This window comes from Oryzias latipes, chromosome 13, assembly GCF_002234675.1.
Source record: "Oryzias latipes chromosome 13, ASM223467v1".
Classification (NCBI taxonomy): domain Eukaryota; kingdom Metazoa; phylum Chordata; class Actinopteri; order Beloniformes; family Adrianichthyidae; genus Oryzias; species Oryzias latipes.
The window spans coordinates 30,037,492-30,050,962 of NC_019871.2; the positions used below are offsets into that span (position 1 = coordinate 30,037,492).

The 13,471-nt window shown below is 40.8% G+C and overlaps 1 protein-coding gene across 8 annotated transcripts in view; it reads right to left on the minus strand.

The window, feature by feature from the left end:
• The window catches only part of brip1 (BRCA1 interacting protein C-terminal helicase 1), a 131,965-nt gene that overhangs the window by 95,918 nt on the left and 22,576 nt on the right, over positions 1 to 13,471 (minus strand). For all 8 annotated transcript variants that reach the window (XR_002874397.1, XM_011482983.3, XM_023961280.1 and 5 more), the window contains exons 7-14: positions 11,707 to 11,979; positions 8,936 to 9,157; positions 8,277 to 8,476; positions 8,063 to 8,195; positions 7,814 to 7,968; positions 7,551 to 7,728; positions 6,403 to 6,543; positions 4,599 to 4,760 (exon numbers count right to left, since the gene is read on the minus strand). Coding sequence is in view for 7 of the 8 variants with exons in the window: in XM_011482983.3 (XP_011481285.1) it covers positions 4,599 to 4,760; positions 6,403 to 6,543; positions 7,551 to 7,728; positions 7,814 to 7,968; positions 8,063 to 8,195; positions 8,277 to 8,476; positions 8,936 to 9,157; positions 11,707 to 11,979 (1,464 nt within the window). In the remaining variant the exon portion in view is untranslated. The remainder of the gene's footprint in view (positions 1 to 4,598; positions 4,761 to 6,402; positions 6,544 to 7,550; positions 7,729 to 7,813; positions 7,969 to 8,062; positions 8,196 to 8,276; positions 8,477 to 8,935; positions 9,158 to 11,706; positions 11,980 to 13,471) is intronic.

The window sequence follows — 13,471 nt, forward strand, 5'->3', positions numbered from 1 at the left end:
TCACACGGCAGACGGGACTCAGTGGCACCAAGGGGCCCCCATGGACTCCAATTAATACCCAGCCCTTCATATCCCGCTCATCTCCTTATCTTTAAGAGCTGCCTGCAGATTAAATATTTATGCTTCTGCATAGACAGAGAGAAGACTCCTACGTGCCTATCAATAATAAAAAAACATCCCACAGCTCACAGTTGCTGCTTGGCTGGCATCACAGGCGTACAAGAGGGAAAGTAAAACGAGAAAACCACAAGGTTCAGAGTCTTAGCTTTCCCTCGAACTTCACGTGGCTGTTTTTAACAACCCAGAAATCAAACCAGCAACCACTGGAGGAGAGATACTGAAATGCTAGTTTACTCTGAGACAAAAAGACACGCTGAAGGCGAAAACTAAAACGGCCAAAGGCAAAACATAAAGGTTTCAGTGTTAACTCAAGGCAGCAGAAGTCTGATACCTGACTTTATATCACCTGAAGACTTCTTGAAGACTTCCATGAAGTGTTACGTTATCCCTCATTACTTATATTTAATTCAGAAAGAGCTATCGGATCACTTTGAGAATACCAGTTAAATAAAAGAGCATGTCATCTGCAAACAAGTTCTGCAAAGCTGCAGAGGGCAAGAAGATTTGTTGTAAAAAATGGGATTTTTCACTAACGGAACTTGGAAACTGTAAGTATCTGTGGCGAAATGAACAGAACTTTAAGACGGCACAAAACAATCAACGTAATATTAGACTGAAATCATCTGACAATGTGAAAGAGATGACAATAGCATCGTTTAGAAATGGAAAAAGTCTGCTTTGTTCATAACTCACATGCATTACTATGGACCATGTGTCAGGTGCGTTAAATGATCACTTATAACATGTGGACAAACACACACAATGACATACATATGAAATCCACTTGGCCCTAAGTAAGCTAATGTGACAACTGAGCTGCAGCGGTCATCAATTATTAATGAGCAAAAATGCATAACAAACAAAGGGGGACAAAGTGTCTGTGAGTTTGCTCTCTGAAGTGCCCTCATTAACTGAAAGAGAATACAGTTCTGTGAGGACGACACCATTTAACAAGCTCCTGACAAATGCCTCAATTGATTAGCAAGGATCTCCTATGGTGTGTGATGCTGAAGCTCATGTCAGCTAAAGGACTTGAAAAATGGTTGCTGTCTTTGCATGGTAGACTGTAGTATGGTGTACAAATGCAGTCAAACAGCAAACACACTCAGAGGCCTCTGACCTGTGGCCCTTGCTTCTCTCTCTGGTAATAAGTGGAATCAATACTGATGCATCCTGCTGATATATCAACACAATGTAATGAAACTCTGGTATTACGTAGAGGACAGAATCAAATGCAGAAATGTTACAAAGTTAACCTGGGTGAATCTCTCATTTCTCTTTTTTTTTTTATGGGGTCGTATTGCAAAAAGCAAAAGTCTTTGCATGTATAACTGAACCTCATCTCTTCCCGTCATGGTCACTCTGGTGCTTCATCTCTTTGCTTATCTGTGGACTACTCCACAAATGCCAACTATTGTGTGTCACATCAATGGTGATTTATAATCATCATGTTTCTTCTCAGGATTTTATTCCTTTTATTGAATTAAGGCACATTTCTTGGCATAAGCTGACACAATCATTACTTTAGGGTGAACTGACAGACCAAAACCCTTGAGGAGTGGATTGGCTTTATCAAACACTTTTGTTGTGAAAAAAAAGCCTTTCTGTGCCTTTTCTGTGACAGCGGAGGCACCACTCTGTTCTGCCCATTGAACTGGACCGAGCGAGTGTGACGTCACGTCACCCATTGAAAACTCTTCAACCGAATCACACCACATAAATCCAGCTGATTCCGCAGATGATGAAAAAAGCAGTTTTGCGCTGACATGCGACACATTTTCTCTGTGTCAGAATCAGCTGATTCATTGTGATCGCATTAACGGTCAAACATTTATGGTATGTCAAAGAGCGTGTGTTCATTAAATGTGGCTGGTAACAGCTCTGCTGTCAAAGGGTTTTGTGGCCTAAAAAGGGTCTACAGAGGGGCAAAAAAGTAATAGTCATCCACCAATTATGCAAGTTCTCCAACTTCAAAAGATGAGAGGTCTGTAATTTTCCTCATAGGTATATCTCAACTATGAGAGATAAAACGAGAGAAAAATTGCAGAAAATCACAAGTATTTATTTGTAAATTATGGTGGGAAATAAGTATTTGGTCAATAACAAAAAGTTCAACTCAGTACTTTGATATATACTGTTGCTGGTATTTTGGCCCATTCCTCCATGCAGATCTCCTCTAGAGCAGTGATGTTTTGGGGCTGTTGCTGGGCAACACGGACTTTCAACTGCTTCCAGAGATTTTCTATGGAGTTAAGATCCAGAGTCTGGCTAGGTCACTCCAAGACCTTGAAATGCTTCTTTCTAAGCCGCTCCTTCACTACCTGGGCAGTGCGTTTGGGATTGTTGCCATACTGAAAGACCCAGCCACGTTTTATCTTCAATGCCCTTGCTGATGGAAGGAGATTTTTACTGAAAATACATGGCAATACATTGCATTGTTAATTCTTTCCTTTTCACAGATCAGTCGTCCTGGTTCTTTAGCTGAAAAACAGCCCCTAAGCATGATTTGTTACTTTGGTCCCAGCTCTCTGCAGGTCATTCACTCGGTCCCCCCGTGTGGTTCTGGGATTTTTTTGCTCACCATTCTTGTGATCATTTTGACCCCAGATGGAGGCAGATTATCAGTGGTCTTGTATGTCTTTCATTTCCTAATAATTGCTCCCACAGGTGATTTCTTCACACCAAGCTGCTTAGCTATTGCAGATTCAGTCTTCCCAGCCTGGTGCAGGTCAACAATTTGGTTTCTGGTGTCCTTGGACAGCTCTTTGTTCTTGGTCATAGTGGAGTTTAAGGCCCGTACACACCGGGACGAATATTCGCCAGGCGTTATTCGCCAGCGTTTTTCGCCACGTTTTTTGTGTTCACACCCAGGCGATTTTCGCTGACGATGAGTGGAGTGAACATGCAATTTCATTCCCTGACATTAGATGGCGCTTAATGTAAAACAGAAATACTCCTGTACACAAGGTGGCGCTGCGCAACTTTACGCTTCTTAAAGTCGCTTTTCACTCAGAAGAAGAGAGCAAGTATTTACACGCTTGTCAGAATCAAACAAAGAAAATATGAATATTTCAAGCACCAGTAGCTCCAACTGGTGCTTGGTTCGGGGATGTTTTAGAATGTCCGTCATTATTGCTTCGCGGCTGTGTAGACGCTACTTGGCGTCTATCTTCTTCGCTGGTATGTGTGCTCAGCAAGGCAGTTTTGTGTTTGAGCGCCCCCAAGTTGTGTTTTACTGTAACTTCAGAAGCTCCAGACACGTGAGCAAAAGCGCCATTCTCATTGGTCGAGTAGATTTCGACGCGACGCGTCGAAAAAAAAAACGAACCCGAGGCTTATTTTTTTTTTGATGCTTTAACGCGTGGCGTTTTTTCGCGTCGGTGTGCACACTCTCGTTGGTGCCCTTTGTTTAGTCACGAGGCGTTAAACGTCGGCGAAAATCGCCAGCGAAATTCGTCCCGGTGTGAACAGGCCTTTAGAGTGTGACTGTTTGAGGTTGTGGACAGGTGTCTTTATAGAGAAAACCTGTTCACACAGGTAGCCTTAATGCAGGTAACCAGTGGAGAACAGACGATCATCTTACAGAAGAAGCTTACAGGTCTGTGAGAGCCAGAAATCTTACTTTTTTGAAGGTGACCAAATACTTATTTCCCACCATAATACAAATAAATTCTTTAAAAATCAGACGATGTGAACTTTTGTATTTCTTCTCTCATTTTGTCTCTCATAGTTGATCTACCCCCATGATGAAAATTACAGCCTTCTCTCATCTTTTTAAGTAGAACTTGAACTATTGGTGGATGACTAATTACTTTATTGTCCCACTACTCAATTTCCCTCCAGGGATCAATAAAGTCTTATCTTATCTTATCTGTATACCATGAAAAATCATATTTTATTGTTAAATCTTCACAAAAAACAACAACCCAAAAGCATTATTTTTACCTATTGATGCATTTCTCTAAACCTGATTTAGATCACTGCTACTTGAGAGACCATTCAATATTTATTTTTGGATGTCATGTTACTTTATCCTGTATTAACCCTTGTGCTATCCTTGGCACTTTAACATTGGGTGTTGGGTCATCTAGACCCACTAGACAGTGCTCTGAACCTTTATTCTTCAATGATTTGTGATCTTCACTGGTGTCCATGGATTACATGAAATCTTTCCACCTTTATCCACCTTTGTCCTGGTAGGGAGAACACATCAATGGAAGGGGGGGGTCATCTAAGATAGCACAAGAGTTATAGAGTTTTTTTTAATCATGTTATGTTTTATCTAGACTGCCAATATGCACTTTTTCCTAACCCTTTGAAAAAATAATTTCCCTGGTTACTGTTCTCTTAAAAAAGGTTAACCCATGTAAACACATTTTTGTTTTCCACACAATCTTTTGCCATTTGGAAAATGGCCTGAGGTGTCAACAGACTGCTCATGTTTTCTTATTTTTCAGTTTATTTTGTTGAATACTAACCTTGTATGATGGCAAAAAGCAGAGCACACCTTTGGCTATGACCTTGCAGATGTGGAGCAGCAGGTCGCCCACCTCATCCTGGAATGCATAGGTTTCAGTGTGCTGAAAGGTGGCACACAGTTTCTTTCCTTGAGGTCCAGCACCAACTGTTCCAACCCAAACCTAAAAGAGACAAAGTAAAAGCTAAAAAAAAAGGAGTTCACTTTGATTTGAAATAACTTTGGGTCCTTAGCAGAGGGGTTACACTTTTTTATAGGGCTGGTGTCACCAATCATTTTCAGAATCAATTCAAGCCTGAATCGATTCGATTTAGCACTTTTACACTGTTTACACATTTAGACATATTTGTATAGAAATGTAATAATAATCTATACATGTTTTAAAGATATTCGCAGTTCACGTAATGTAAAACTTATTAGTGAAATAATAAACCAATGAGATTGTTAAACCAACAGTGTTACACAAAAAGAGAAGCTCCAACAAAAATGTGCAGATCAATAACATTGTAACGGCTCTAAAATGATTCATATTACAAAATGAAATGTTCTGCCTCTCCTGGAGAGCGTTTCAATGTGGTCACTAGGTGGAGCACGCGCTATAGCATTACACTTTATTCCAGAATATTTGAGCAAAAAAAACGGTGCTTTAGACCACATATGGCTAATTAAAAAATTGTTTCCTTTAAAAACTTTAGAAAATGTATGCCTGTGAGTAAATAAAGCTGTTCATTTAGTCAGCAATGTATGTTTAGGTCGAACAAGCGCTAGCCGTCCTATGGGAAATTCCATTATATATACTCAAGTCCCCGGAAAAGTAAATGCATAAAAGATCGATCTCTACTTTTATGGATCGATGATTGATTTATTAAGCTTGAATCAATTCAGATCCATTAATCGATTTTATCAAGCCAGCCCCACATCTACTCAACAACAACACGTCTAATGTTGTCTTCAAGCCCCCCTATCCAATGAAAATGGTCTTTTTGGTGTGTTTTTTACATCTCCTTGTAGCATTTTTCTTGTGATAAAGGACATGTGTAAAATAATTTAAAATGTAAACTGTGTTTCTGTGTATTTCTTTATTCAGTTTATAGTGGATCAGGAGCAGATTAAAAAAACGTAGTTTAAAAAGTCTCTCAGTTTTGATCCAGCAACCGAAATGGTTGGGCCACAAGCTCCCTGCTCTGCTCCATTCTGATCATCCACTGTCAGACAAACAGATCCATGAACGTCTTTGTTTTTCTCATCTGAGCTGGAATCTGGATCAGAACTGTACGGCTGGAGCTCACCCTTTTTGTTTCACCACTAATACAAGGTTGGGGTTGTGAGGGGCTGCAAGACAGCGGGGGAGAGTATAAACTAAGGGATTATGGGATATCAGTGGAGGGTTATTTCCAGCTCAGAAGTACATTTCTGATAAACCTCTGTTGCTCTGCAGAAAATATGTCCTAGAAAACAACAGTTGTTTTGAAAAATTGGATTAAAATGTTCATAACCATAATTAAAAAGAGCACTAGGAACACTTTGACAATTGATAAAAACGTAATTGGAGTGGGACTTTAAACTTTAGGAGAACATGAGATACTGAAAGTGGATTATCAGCTTCTCTCTTCAGGCCTGAACATTTCTGCTATTTCATGGTTAGACGATGACATCCAGAGGACAAAAATGGAACTGCCACAAGAGGAAAAAAAAGTTGAAGCTTATGAGTCTTGTTGATGTCATATTACAGGTTTTCATGGATCCATTTTAAAATTTCATTCTCCCCCCCCCCCCAATATGAGTCATATTTTTATGTCAGGAACCTGGGATTTGTTGATGACGTGGTTGGCCTCAAGCTGAATGGAAAATTTCACCCCAAGTTCAGAGGAGAAGGATCCCATGGGCGACAGTGTTCCTGATGTCAACACAATGCTGCGCACTGAGCCACTCAGGTCAGAGAAAGCCTGGGAAGTACAAACAGGATGACATGGTCAAAATGTGTGCTGTCATGCAATACATTTTTTTGTCCGATTAATTTATCATGACCTGTAATTAATAAATGATCTGTTTTTAGCCAGAGTTATTTTCAACGTAATAATAGTTGTAAAAAGCCTCACTTTCAGATATCATCATTTAAATTCATGACATTGTGGTGCAAGAAAAGATCAATGTGCAACTAAAAAAAAATAACTAGCTTTATGAAGTTTTCCTAATAGAACAGACTACCAACTTTTGCTTTTACACATACAAGGTGTGAACAAAACACAAGAACTAAACATCAGGTCCAGAGTGCTAAAAAATTAGAATAACAAGATTTAAAAAAATAACGCGATAACTTGTCTGTAATCAATTAAGTGAGGGTTAATGGCGGACGGAGTGTGCGTTATCACTTTTTAAACACGCCGTGGAAGCCTGAACCGTCCGACGCGAAGATGAGGATGGTTGCTTCAGCGAAGTGCGTTAAAAAGTGATAATGCACATTTCGAAGGCCATTAACCCGCTTATACCATGGTCACTTAAAAAAGCAATACATAATTAACCAGGTTTTAGTCCTTAATTCTTGTTTTTTTTTTCGATTTGGATCGCTTTTCTCACAAAGCAGACTATTTTTTACGCACCGCATCACGTAACAAATAGTCCGCGTCGCGCCGCACCACCACTGCAGTCAAGATTCGGCGCTATATATATGCTGATCTTTCCGATGCGTTGAATAAAGTATCAGCTCAGAGAGAAAGTTCAGTGATAGAAAACATTTAAGCTAGGTGACCGGAAATTCTTTTTTCACCGTGCGTTATCAGGTTTTAACGCACATCTAGCAGCCAATCAGAATCGAGTATTCACCCGGAACATGGTATAATGGTGATTAACCCGTTAATTTGACAGCACTAGTCAAAATCTCGTCTGTGTGCTTCCTCAACTGCTTGCCGCCATCATTAGAAGACAGCAGAGGCTTGCATGCAGAGTCTCTCACCACAGCGGGGTTAAGGCACCAGAAGCTTAGCGTCAGGATCTCAGTCTTGACTCTGGCAGTCTGGCGGCGTCGTGGTCGGGGCCGGACCAAAAAGCCTTGGGCATCCGGGACATCAGGCGGGACCTGATTGGTCCATGAATAGCTCCTCTGGAGAGCTACTTTGTAATCCTCAGCAAACCTGCAGGCATGCAGAGCTTTCTTCAGAGTTTGTGCTGTGAGGAACTGGTGTGATATGAAAAACAGAGCATGAATTTGTCTCTGACCGGCAGTTGTCCCTGTAGAGGAAGTCGAGCACCATAAAGAGGTTTTTCAGGACAGTGGACGTCATTGAACTGATGGTTGGGACTTGCACCATGTCTTCCTTTCCATGAACCAAGCCCACACGCTCTTCCTTTTCCAAAACAGCTGCAAGATTTTGCTATAACAAAGAGAAACAGTGGAAGAGCATCTGCACAATCAATGACATGGACAAACGGCTTCAAACAAGACTACCGGTACAAGGATTAGGGTACCTTTAGAATCCTGAAGGTGTCAGCTGTAATGCCCAAACCATAAAAGATGCCCAGTATGTCTTTCCCGCTCCAGACTTTACTGGCACTTTCATATCCACGCTCAGACAACAAGACCTGGCACTCTTGAATCCAGCTGCAACACAACAGAAAATAAAAGTCAACTTTTGCAAGATGAAACAAGAGCATCGGCAAATTGATCCAATCGATGACTGACTTGATGAGAGCGTAGCAGAAGTCCCTGAGAGGCTCGTGTTGGGAGCGTCTAATGTTGTTTTTGACCATGCTGTCCAGCTCTTCTCTGCACGTCTTCAAGCTGCTCTCATCCAGAGTGAAGCTGGTGCTTTCCCTTGCACAGTCCTCAATGTTGTGGGCTTCATCCAGGACCAAGATCTGTCCTGCCAGATCTATTTCCATCTAGTGAGAATACAGAGTTGAAAGAAAGAGAAAAGTATCAGTTAATTCCTCGTGTCTATACTACATCCAGATACAGAAAACCTGTGAATCCAGGGAGGTGTTTCCTCTCAAACCCATTTTTCCTCAACACAGACCAATGAGATGCCTGTAAAGCATCCAGATAAACATTGATAAAAACTAGTTAACAAGAGTTTGTGCTGCAAAGGTGATCTAACTAACCTGATTAATAAGGACATTGGTTTTTCCTTAACAAAGAAGTACCCAAAAACTAAAACGTGTTCAAATGAGATTACAGCTGCAACCGAAAATGTGTAAAAACAAAATGTAGGTTTGTATTTTCATATAGTCTATTCCACTCTGTAAAGGAATAAACTTCAAAATGACACATTTGTAGTCTGCTGTTTTCTGGGGTTTTGATTTGATGTCCTTGTAGTTTCCACACTTTCAAACTCCACTCACACTCTCTCTGATCATTGGATCCAGCAGGTAGTTGTACGGGCAGAAAATGATGGACGCTCCCTGCATGAGTTCACGAGCGGCGTAGTAGGAGCACGACCGGAGACGCTTGGCCACCGTCACTAGGTCTTCGACATCCCAGGCCTCGTGGAGCCCATGGACTCTCTGTAGAGTGTGGTGGTCACGCATCTTCTGAACGCCATGGTAGAACCGGCAGGATTTTCCCTGTCACACAAAACACGTTAGGACGTTCGCCCCAGATTTACAGCCCACTACGGCTTCTGACACAAAGTTATAGACTGTCTATTTAAGACATGCAATCCAAAAGCACTGCTGTAGATTGGATTGGACTTCAGCATCAACCCAAACACACTACAGACCCATGATGGTGAGTGTCGGATGAGCAATCTCACATGACGAGACGACTGAGGGGCAATATAAACGCCAGACACACGGTGATTCATGACTGACATGCCAATCATAAATGACAAAAATCTGATTGCATGGAGACTTGAATATTATCTGTTCTTTTAAAGTAATCATGTTCAAATCATGTAAAGCTTAGATAAACCTTCACCCAATCGACATAAAACATGAATGAAGCGCTTGATCACTTACACAATTAAAAAAGTGCCACACCTCAAATTTCATTACTGGGGTAAATTTCAGATTCAATGAACACATATTAAGTAAAACTCTTTTAAACTTAAAAAAGCTAATTGTATTAAAAATTAAGGTGAAGTGCTAATGACCAAAACACTTAATGCAAAAATGTTAAATTACAACTAAGAAAGCAAAAAAGAAGAACACTTTAGAAATAAAAAAACAAAAAAAACTTCCACAAATTTTGGTAAACAAAAGTAATTTTCAGAAACCAAAATGAAATGTTAAAAAATGAAACAAACCAAAGACAACAGGTTTGGGTTTGGAAGGAGAGGGAAAGAAGAAGGACGTTTCACCTGAACTGTGGTAAAGAGCCGATTGAGCAATCACCAAACTTTTGCATTTGCAGTGGTTCAAACGTTCAAATAAATATCTTCTGTCAGAAGACGTAGCCAAATAACTTACACTAGTAAACAAATGTAATCCTCCATTTCTGGAAATTCCTTTGTGTTTCTTCAACACATTTCCTTTTTATTTTGTCTGCTTCTTCTCGAATTACATTTTGATTTCTAAAATGTAATGTTTTTTTAATAATAGTTATTTGTTGATGTGATTTTACTCTTCAAGGCCACTGTCACAAAAACTAGATCTAAAAACGTGAATGAAAACTACATTTTGGTTCGCCTGTGTACTCTGTGAAGTTGATCTTTCAATCTTTATACCAGGTAAAAGAATCGTCTTTTTTTCCACTTTAAAGTGTGATTAAAATACCTACAAACAGCTTAGAGTTCATTTCCTTGGACATTGAGATCAAAGACATTTATAAGAAACTGTTAACTAAGGAATAGGGAGGCAGAATACATTAAAAAAAACATTTCTACAAGCAGAGACTCATAAAAATGTACAACATGTATTTTGGTGCCAATCCCTGCCGTTAGTTAAGTTGAAGAATGAGCTGCTGACCTACATTTGAACATTTCCTTATCCGTCATGAATCTGTGACTTCAGAACATCAGTGCAGGAGAGACGGCTGTCATCAGATTTTATTCAAACAAAGGGCTTACTTATGTGCACTCTTAAAAAGACGACCTCTCAGCAGTATTTTGCTATATACTCTACTTTGGAGAACATTTAACTGGACCTGCAGAAATCCTACGTAAACCCTTTTTTTATTTTATTCTACTGTACAATAAACTTTAAAGCAGACACGCTGGAGTGCCCTCCTGTTTAAAATAGTTCATTTATCCCCGTCTCCATCTTTTAAAAAGGTTCCCCGGTGTTCCAAGTGTTCGAGCCAATGCAGCATCTAACATTTCCTCACACAGTGAATGCAGGTCTCATGACCCAGCCCCAATTACGGTCAGCCCAGCTATGCCATTAAAAACCCCACCCTGATCTCTATACATTTAACAGCTTATTGGGTGACACCCCCCCCCCACATACACACACACACACAAATACAGTACACGGGTGGACTCAGGTACAACTTCACTAATGACCTCTGAAAGAAACAGTCTCCTTCTCTTAATGATGAACAGAACACCTCCCTGACATCGAGGTCTGTCGGCTGAATGAAAGGCGCATTAACAGCCTTCAACCCCCCCCCGCCCTCCTTCAGGAAAGTCAGCACAGCTTTGAGCAGAAGCTGACTGATGACAATATTCTCTGAATGTGAGTCTGAACGCATGGTAACCACACACCAGCGCTGGAGGTCATGAAGCACAGCAGCGGTGACACCTCCTACAGAAGGGTTACTCCTCGGCCAGCCGTCTCTTAACAAAGCAAAAACGATTTCCATGGGAGGCAAACACCTCCAATGACAGCATAATTGTCCTCATTACAGTAGGCGCCTCAACTTTAGGACAGTATATAGGACGACAAACGTCTCATATCTCCAGGGAAGAGGTGCTGAATGGTTCTCGACATTCTAGAGCGTCAAAGGCTTTTGTGACCATAATTTCTTCTCTGAGGCTACACAGCATGAGATAGTCCATTCTGGGTTTCAGTGAACTCCAAATAAACCTCAACACTCTAAACATGAATCTTTCATGCTAGATTTTGTCAGATATTTGAATGATTGTCATTTAAATATCTCTGCTTTGTTTTTCTACATTTGATCTTAGGTGGGTCGTGGCTGGAATTGCCCGTGTTCTTGTGTTGTCCATCCTCACATTTTTGGCCTCCAGAAGATCCTTGCAGCGTTCATTCCGGTTGAAGTGTGGCACCACTTCAGGGTTGACACAGGTGTGGTCTCTGCTGGACAAAATGGTCATGTGCACACTGGAGTAGACGGTGCGCTTCAGCTCGTGTGCGATCTGAGTTATCTGTTTGTGCGTGCGTGTGCCAAAGAAGATCTTGGGAATCCTCTTTTTATCGTCTTTGGCCTTCTCCTTTACGGTGTCTTTGGTTGAAGCACAGGGGCAGCGGGAGCAGGGTTCAGGAACCTGAATAGAAACACCAACATGAAGAGGGATTTACCAAAGCAGCTGGGTTTCTACAGAACCTTTCATTAACAGAGACCATGCTTTACATACGTGCTAAATGTTTGGCAGCAAACAAGGAAATTAAATAAAAACTAACTGAGTAAATAAAAAAGTCAATGTAGACACAGTTGAGAAATATCTGTGTTCATCAGAAAGCTGGTTTCATCTGTGTGCAGCACAGTAGCTGACAGAAGCTTCACCTTGTTCAATGTTCAATGTGGTGAACACGGAGTTGAACAAAATAAAATCATGGATGGATTCCAGCAAATTATCTTTAATTCTAGACAAAACCAAGGTGATGTTTTTTGGTAACTACAACACCAATACCCAGCTTTCAAGTAAAAATAAATAACGTCTCAACTGAAAGTGTTACAGACATTAAATTCTTAAGGGTTGTTATCGATAACAAATTAAGTTGGAAGTCACACATCAGACACAAACTAAAGTTTCAAAAAGTACTCTCTGGATTTCTGGATTTCTACAACTAAGTTCTGTCAAACCCTTTGTCCACATCTGGATAGCAGAAAGTGGTTGGAGTCACTTTTGGCAAAGACAGCAATGACTGGAGGTCTGAGTTTGGTTTTAAAGCAGCTCTTAGTATAGATCAGAAAAGGGTTGATCCAGCTTTGTTTAGATATACAGTGGGGCAAAAAAGTAATTCTCCCTCTTAAAAATATGAAAGAGGTCTGTAATTTTCATCATAGGTATACCTCAATTATGAGAAAACAAATGAGAAAAGAATCCAGAGAATCATGTCTGGTGTTAAAAGAATTTATTTGCTAATTCTGGTAGAAAACAAGTATTTGGTCATCGACAAACAGTCCTGTAGCTTCTTCTGTAAGAGGATCCACTGTCCTCCACTCATTACCAACATTAATGGCACCTGTTTGAACTGCTTATCTATATGAAAGACACCTGTCCACAACCTCAAACAGTCAATCCAAACTCCACTATCAGCAAGGGCATTGAAGATGAAACGTGGCGTGACAACCATCCCAAACACACTGCTCAGGTAATGAAGGAGCTGCTTCGTAAGAAGCATTTCAGGGTCCTGGAATGGCCTAGCCCAGGGGTCGGCAAACCGCGGATCCGGAGCTGCATGTGGCTTTCATCCCTGTGCTGCGGCTCTCTATGGTTTGTATAATAACTATCATGTTCTAAGATTGTCGTGGTGCCTTTAACACCGGCCGGTAGTGCGAGCGCGCAGAAGGAAGAGAGCAGCGTGAGCCTGTGGAGGGGCCGTGTCCGCACCTGTGAACGCCGACCAGAGTCTGTTATGGGATGGAAAGCTCTTCTAAAAAGACAGTCAGTGGCATTATCATAGCGCCCACAAAAAAAAGCCAGTTTTTTATTTTTTGCCAGCAGTTTTCCTAGACTAAGACCACCCATATCTGCGTGAAATTAATGAAATTTGAGTTAGGGCCCCCCTACTATCCTGTCAACTTACTGCTAT